Source organism: Culex quinquefasciatus, chromosome 1 (assembly GCF_015732765.1).
Source record: "Culex quinquefasciatus strain JHB chromosome 1, VPISU_Cqui_1.0_pri_paternal, whole genome shotgun sequence".
NCBI classification, from domain to species: Eukaryota; Metazoa; Arthropoda; class Insecta; order Diptera; family Culicidae; genus Culex; species Culex quinquefasciatus.
In genome coordinates this window covers 112,072,444-112,080,426 of record NC_051861.1, presented here as the reverse complement: position 1 = coordinate 112,080,426, position 7,983 = coordinate 112,072,444, and the positions used below count along the sequence as shown (strand labels likewise).

Genomic DNA, 7,983 nt, shown 5'->3' with positions numbered 1-7,983 from the left:
TTAGTCGAATTCAGAATCTTTGCATAGCTAATTTGTGTTTTGTTGATATTCTTATTTTTTTTTTTTTTTTTTTTTTGAAGGCACTTCAAAATATGCCATAAAAATACGGAATTGGTTTGACTTTTTTCATAGCTTTTTGCAAATAACTGTCACCAATATATTTTTGCAACAGCCTCGGTATAAACTTTTTGACCAATCGCAGTTTTGCTCATAGTTTTTCTGATTGTTGATTTTTTTCGTTTATTTAGCCCTGTATGCCATCAAAACGGCAATTTTGGGGCGCTAAACTTTGTCATTTTTCGAATCCTCGGAAAATTCCACGTAAATTGTTGAAGTTGCAAACATGATTCAAAAAATAATCAAAAAGTTGTTTTTTCGAAATCTCAGAGAATCTCTAACACTTTAAACCTTCTCTCTCTGTGCAGGTGAGCTCATCTCACCGCCGTGAGCCGTGAGCAAAGTGGGTGGTAAACAACCCCCCTCCCACCGTATCAGCTGTCAAAAATCGAACCCGATCGAAGTGGGTGGTTTCTGTGTGTGTTGTTTTCCAAAGAAGCTCGGTTCCGTTTCTGGAGTTTTGTTGTCCTTTGCGTGTCTCCAAGGACGTAACATTTTTTTTTTAGTCTGTTGACCTAGTTTTAGTCGTTCGAAGCGATGGATCCGTGCGTGAACGACGAGTCGAAGATCGTGAAGCGAACGCTGCACGCCGGAACGCGGGCGGTTCCGTTCCGGGACGGCACCCGGATCAGGTTCCACTACCAGACGCGCAAGCTGGACGGCACGGTGCTGGACGACAGCCGCGAGCAGGGCAAACCGATGGAGCTGGTGCTGGGGAAAAAGTTCAAGCTGGAGGTGTGGGAAGTTTGCGTGCAGAAGATGGCCCTGAATGAGGTGGCCAGCTTCCGGTGCGACAAGTCGCTCGTCCAGCAGTACCCGTTCGTGGCGAAGACCATCCGGGACGCGTTGAAGCCGTCCGATCAGCGCAAGCACTGCTGCGGGATGACCATCCAGAACGAGGGCATCGGTTACGGCGATCTGGACGAGATCTTCAACTGTCCGCAGGATTTGGAGTTTGTGCTGGAGGTGATCGGGGTGGAGGACCCGGACGAGTACCAGAAGGAGTCGTGGCAGCTGAGCGACGAGGAGAAGCTGGGCCAGGTCGGGCAGCTGCGGGAGAAGGGAAATGGGTGCTACGCGGCGAAGGATTTGGCGGGGGCGATGGAGGCGTACTCGTACGCGGCCGGGCTGATTGAACAGCTGATGCTCAAGTGAGTCTTGTCACTGACTAGCTTGCTAGCGACTCTGAGCTGTCGTTTTTTTTTTAGGGAAAAACCGCACGACACCGAGTGGAACGAGCTGGCCGCTCTGAAGGTCCCCCTCCTGCTCAACTACTCCCAGTGCAAGCTGCTGGAGCGCGACTTTTACGCCGTCATCGAGCACTGCTCGGAGGTGCTGGACAAGTACGAACGGGACTCGGTGAAGGCGCTCTTTCGGCGCGCCAAGGCCCACGTGGGCGCGTGGAATCCGGACCGGGCCCGGGAGGACTTTGAGCGGGCGGCGGCGCTCGATCCGACGCTGGGACCGGCCGTCGCGAAGGAACTGCGCCAGCTGCAGGAACTGGTCCGGCTGAAGGACGTCGAGGACAAGCTCAAGTATCAGAAGATGTTTTAGATCTCTAGTTTTTAGCTTAAAATTGACTTACAAACTGTTGCTTACTGTTAAGTGTGTCTTTCCGGAATGTATAATCTTATTGTGTCGAGTATTAAAACTTTGTGGCCATATCGTAAAGCGCATCTTATTTATTGAAAAAGAACCGATCCGTACCGAAATATTAATATTATGAAATATCTCTATAAAAAGCTGACAATCGAAGGCCGCTACATTTGAATCGTCTTAACTTCGGATTCAGGGTTGAATCGGATCGTTTTGCCGTCTTCGACAAAGTTTGTTGTTATGAAATTTTACTCAAAAATCCTCACACTTGAAAATGATCTGACACATTCAACGCCACCTTTTGGTGTAATTTTGTAATTTTCGCTTTTGAGCAATTCCAGCCTAAAACAGGAATTTTTTAGGTACTTTTCTCTCGATCCTCACCTATTTCAATGAAACTACGCTTATGTAAGCCGACTCCTACACCTGGAATGACTTAACGGCCTAACAACCAAGGCCGGGACCGACACTTTACTTCCTGATCCGATGGAAGGTTGGAGCAGATGGGAATCGAACCCAGAATCATCCGCTTACAAAGCGGACAGCGTAACCATTCTGCCACGCACTGCGGAGAAAAGAGCAATTTCATGGCAAATAGGGACTTGGTTGTACCGGACCCTCCCCGATTTCAATGAAACTTTGTAGACATGTTATCCTACGCTTATGTAAGCCATTTTTGTGTAAATGGAGCCAGTTTCACTCGATAATGACATTTGGAAAGGGCGTAAGTGTTTTAATTATTTTTGTAATTCGTAATTTAAATATTTCTGTATCTCGAAGCCGTTGCATCGTATCAAAAAGTGGTCAAAGACAAACTTGTAGGAAATTGGACGGTCTCTGCCGAGCAAATCGAGTAAAGACTTTTTCGAGCACAAAATCACACTTCCGGCTGGCGGCGGATCTACCACGAACATTGTGCGCATCGAGGGTCGGTAGCATAGGCGAGGGGAGTGCCGTCGTTGAACGGCTCAAGCGCAACTCCAATGACGAAGAGGAGGAGGATGGAGAATTTGACGACGACATTGACGACGCCGGAAACGGAAGGAAACCGCCGAAGAATATTGCCTCAAAGGTCACAAGAATATCGAGGCGCTTGGGAAGAAGAATTACAGTTTCGGCGGCGGCGGCGGTTCAATCTTTTCGCGGCTGGGCGAGAAGAGCAACCGAAGAGAGAAAGCAGAGTGACGAAGCGCCCGCCGGGATACTGAAGAAGTCTCCGGTAAGTGTTGATCATTTGGTCAAAAGTCAGACTGCCTCACTAACGTTTAAACTTTTTCAGCAACAACCCACCCGCCGACTCCCTCCCAAATCCAGAACGTCATTCCGGTGAAGAAGATCCCTGCCAAGGTGGTCACGGCAGGTGACGAACAGACGCTTTCCTTGCGACGGCGCATCTTTGACCGCATGATCTCGGACGGTAAGGCGGCCAAATCCGTATCCTTCTCGAAGGAGGACGAAGTGCTTGAAATCGAATCCCGTCCCAAGGATTCATTAGCTCCCAGGCCCGGATGCGCTTCCATGATCGCGAACTCCCGGTTCGGGCACGCCTAGGTGGCGGTGGCGCTCTTATCCCAGCCGGGAAACGTCCACCGCCCTTCCCAAAATAAACAGCCAACGGCGGTGTTGAACTCCGGGTCCTCATCAGGAACAACTGATGGCTTCCTCTAGCTCCCCCCAACCTGTTGTGGCAACTAATATGCTTCATATCCGGGGAAAAGAAGGTCCGACTTCGCGAGCAGAGCCCCAACCTGAGCCCTTATAGTTCGTTGACACGATCCTCGGCCGATATTCCTGAAGACTGATAAAATGTTGCACTCTTTCCAGGTGGCACCCGCCGGATTTTCTACAGAAGATCAACCCGAAAGCCGTTCCAAGTCTCATCAACATCATCGACTTAGTGCACCAAAATGCGATCGATCCGGATTGAAAATCTGGAGAAATTTGGACGGGAAAGAGTTGTTGCCGGTATCGCTGAGTTTCCGTGACATCCGTCAGGACCTGTGGATCCGGATGGGCATTGCCAAGAGGCCACGGCCACTCCCTGCAACAAAAATTACGCCATGACCTGGGAGCGGAGTGTGTCAACTTGAATTTCAGCAAAAATATCAATTCCTCTATTGTGAAATGGATAAAATAATTGTAAACAATTTAGAATATAATAAAAAAATATTTGATGCGCCAGTTTTTATTGCAATTTAATAATCAATAAATAAAAATCCGAAACAAAATGAAAATACGCCCGCATGTATGCAATTTTCCAACCGGTGAAACGGGTGAAACGTTTCAATTTCAATTTTACACGAAATCCAGTTCGACCCCTGTTACACGAAAGTATGTAATCGTACCTGAACTGAATTTCGTGTAATCGAACTCGATTTCGTGTAATGCCTATCCTCCGTGTGCTGACTCTCCACATTCAGCACTCGCTCGTTGAGTCGATCTTATCGCAGCAATCGGTGTTTTAGCATAAACGTCCAGTTCAGTTCGGTTCCATTCTTCGCGGCGGTGACAACTTCGGAAACATAAACAATGGCCAACCATACAATCAAACCAGACATGGACATCGTGTCCCGTGTGCCCTCGAAGGTCTGGGAGCAGATCTTCGGGCACGTCAGCGTGCATCAGCTGCTGGAATTTCGTCTAATTTGCCGCAGCTGGAGGTCGATCGTGGACGGATGTCCGGCGCTGATGGAACGGATTCTGCTCAAGTTTCCCGAGGGATTCGTGCTGGACAGAGAGTACAAGCCGGAGTATCTGGTGCCGGCGAGGAATTTGTCGCTAGAGAAAGTTCGGATTTCGACGGTTGATTCTTGGTGGACAACGTTTGGGAAGGCAATAGTGGATCTGAAAATAATCGATTGTGAATTTTCCCTTTCAAAGCTGCTTGAACTGTTGAAACCTATGGAGAGTCTGAAGAGCCTTCAATTGACCAATTTGAATCAGTCAAAAAGTTCTAGACTAGTCATCAACTTAGATTTGAGCCATGTGGAAAGCTTGATGATATCTAAAATAAGCGGAGATGTGCTTAACTTTCTTGTACCGTCGTTTACACAGTTAAAGAGAATCGATTTGCCAGCTGGTTTAGATGAAAATAAGATTATTAATTTAATCCACTCCCTCAAAGATTCTCTGGAAGGCCTCACCTTAGACTACGAACCAACCATGTTGAAGGAGATCATCCAATTGAAGCAGTTGACGCATTTTACGGCACGAGAAGGAGACTTTTCCAATAAGGTTGAATGATTGTTTTTACAATTTTTAATCACAAAAACTCTAGAAAAACTTTTTTTCATTTTTAGGATCTGATCGAAATTGGCAAGGCGCTTCCAAAACTAAAAAGTATCTCATTCTGTTTGTCAATGGAAACAACGTCGTTAGCATGTTTATCTACTATGAATGAATTGGAGTGTCTATCTTTAAAAGCCTCTACCTATTATTGTTATATACAATCTAAATTTTTTCCATGCCATAAAGTAGTACGTGACTTTACCGTGGCAAAAAACCTAAAATTAATTAATTTCAAATTGAGCGGTATCATTCCAACAAGCGATAGTTTGTACAAATATTTCGATAATTCACCAAACATTGTCGATATTGGCTTATTCTATTGTACATTCAATAGTTGGTTAGACATTTTTGAAGCGCTTGAACTGTTTTGCGCCACGCTTCAACGATTAGAATTACATTCATTGCATGTTGAAAACACACATGATCGACTTACGGAGTACTTTGATAGCCTAAAATGTTTGAAAATTTATGGTTGCGATATTCCTAAGAAGCTGTTGATAAAATTTATCCGTCTTTGCCCGCAACTGGAAGAAATTCAACTGTCAGCAATGATAACCCTGGATGATGAAGTAGTTCTGGTGCTATGTCAGAATTTGAAGCAACTGGAAAGAATGTCACTAAATGATTGTTTTTTTCTCACTGATCAATCTGTTGATTACATCCTGGAGCATTGTCACACCCTTAAGAAACTCACCGTTCAAAGCTGCCCCAAGTTGAGCGCTGAGGCTAAAAATAAGCTGAAGAGTTTGAAAAATGTTAGGTGCGTAGTTGAATGAGCCCATGGATACAATAAACTTCAAAAAAAAAGAAGTGTTGACTGACTTTTTTCTTTCGAAAATTTCCCAATTCTAAAATTATAAAAATCCAAAATTCTAAAACTCTATAATTCTATAATTCTAAAATTCTAAAATTCTAAAATTCTAAAATTCTAAAATTCTAAAATTCTAAAATTCTAAAATTCTAAAATTCTGAAATTCTAAGATTCTAAAATTCTATAATTCTAAAATTCTAAAATTCTAAAATTCTAAAATTATAAATTCTAACATTCTAAAATTCTAAAATTCTAAAATTCTAAAATTCTAAAATTCTAAAATTCTAAAATTCTAAAATCCTAAAATTCTAAAATTCTAAAATTCTAAAATTCTGAAATTCTAAAATTCTAAAATTCTAAAATTCTAAAATTCTAAAATTCTAAAATTCTAAAATTCTAAAATTCTAAAATTCTAAAATGCTAAAATTCTAAAATTTTAAAATTCTAAAATTCTAAAATTCTAAAATTCTTAAGTTCTAAAATTCTAAAATTCTAAAATTCTAAAATTCTAAAATTCTAAAATTCTAAAATTCTAAAATTCTAAAATTCTAAAATTCTAAAATTCTAAAATTCTAAAATTCTAAAATTCTAAAATTCTAAAATTCTAAAATTCTAAAATTTAAAATTCTAAAATTCTAAAATTCTAAAATTCTAAAATTCTAAAATTCTAAAATTCTAAAATTCTAAAATTCTAAAATTCTAAAATTCTAAAATTCTAAAATTCTAAAATTCTAAAATTCTAAAATTCTAAAATTCTAAAATTCTAAAATTCTAAAATTCTAAAATTCTAAAATTCTAAAATTCTAAAATTCTAAAATTCTAAAATTCTAAAATTCTAAAATTCTAAAATTCTAAAATTCTAAAATTCTAAAATTCTAAAATTCTAAAATTCTAAAATTCTAAAATTCTAAAATTCTAAAATTCTAAAATGCTAAAATTCTAAAATTCTTAAATTCTAAAATTCTAAAATTCTAAAATTCTAAAATTCTAAAATTCTAAAATTCTAAAATTCTAAAATTCTAAAATTCTAAAATTCTAAAATTCTAAAATTCTAAAATTCTAAAATTCTAAAATTCTAAAATTCTAAAATGCTAAAATTCTAAAATTCTAAAATTCTAAAATTCTAAAATTCTAAAATTCTAAAATTCTAAAATTCTAAAATTCTAAAATGCTAAAATTCTAAAATTCTAAAATTCTAAAATTCTAAAATTCTAAAATTCTAAAATTCTAAAATTCTAAAATTCTAAAATTCTAAAATTCTAAAATTCTAAAATTCTAAAATTCTAAAATTCTAAAATTCTAAAATTCTAAAAATCTGAAATTCTAAAATTCTAAAATTCTTAAAATTCTAAAATTCTAAAATTCTAAAATTCTAAAATTCTAAAATTCTAAAATCCTAAAATTCTAAAATTCTAATGTCATAATTGATAAAATTGTCAAAATTGACAAAATTGACAAAATTGACAAAATAAACAAAATTGACAAAATTGACAAAATTGACAAAATTGACAAAATTGACAAAATTGACAAAATTGACAAAATTGACAAAATTGACAAAATTGACAAAATTGACAAAATTGACAAAATTGCCAAAATTGACAAAATTTACAAAATTTACAAAATTTACAAAATTTACAAAATTTACAAAATTTACAAAATTTACAAAATTTACAAAATTGACAAAATTGACAAAATTGTCAAAATTGACAAAGTTGACAAAATTGACACAATTAACTGAATTGACATAGTTGTCAAAATTGTCAAAATGGTCAAAACTGTCAAAATTGTCAAAATTGTCAAAATTGTCAAAATTGTCAGAATTGTCAAAATTGTCAAAATTGTCAAAATTGTCAAAATTGTTAAAATTATCAAAATTGTTAAAATTATCAAAATTGTCAAAATTGTCGAAAATTGTCAAAATTGTCAAAATTGTCAAAATTGTCAAAATTGTCAAAATTGTCAAAGTTGTCAAAATTGTCAAAATTGTCAAAATTGTCAAAATTGTCAAAATTGTCAAAATTGTCAAAATTGTCAAAATTGTCAAAATTGTCAAAATTGTCAAAATTGTCAAAATTATCAAAATTGTCAAAATTGTTAAACTTTGATTGAAGTACAGCTATCGACCCACCCTAAAGCTCAAGCGAACTCTCAAAAATCTTATTCTCAGAGGG

General features: G+C 38.1%; 3 protein-coding genes across 3 annotated transcripts; all 3 read left to right on the top strand.

Moving 5' to 3' along the window:
• The first annotated feature begins 496 nt into the window (after positions 1–496).
• Positions 497–1,788, top strand: LOC6053143 (AH receptor-interacting protein). Its single transcript, XM_001869250.2, has 2 exons — positions 497–1,268; positions 1,326–1,788. Exons 1-2 carry the CDS (start codon positions 655–657, stop codon positions 1,669–1,671), a joined length of 960 nt encoding a protein of 319 aa, XP_001869285.2. The 5' UTR covers positions 497–654; the 3' UTR covers positions 1,672–1,788.
• On the top strand, positions 1,738–3,123 carry LOC119771101. Its single transcript, XM_038266493.1, has 3 exons — positions 1,738–1,759; positions 2,655–2,932; positions 2,993–3,123. Exons 1-3 carry the CDS (start codon positions 1,738–1,740, stop codon positions 3,041–3,043), a joined length of 351 nt encoding a protein of 116 aa, XP_038122421.1. The 3' UTR covers positions 3,044–3,123.
• Positions 3,124–4,097: 974 nt separating this feature from the next.
• LOC119765566 lies at positions 4,098–5,808 on the top strand. Its single transcript, XM_038249682.1, has 2 exons — positions 4,098–4,947; positions 5,013–5,808. Exons 1-2 carry the CDS (start codon positions 4,243–4,245, stop codon positions 5,775–5,777), a joined length of 1,470 nt encoding a protein of 489 aa, XP_038105610.1. The 5' UTR covers positions 4,098–4,242; the 3' UTR covers positions 5,778–5,808.
• Positions 5,809–7,983: the final 2,175 nt, after the last annotated feature.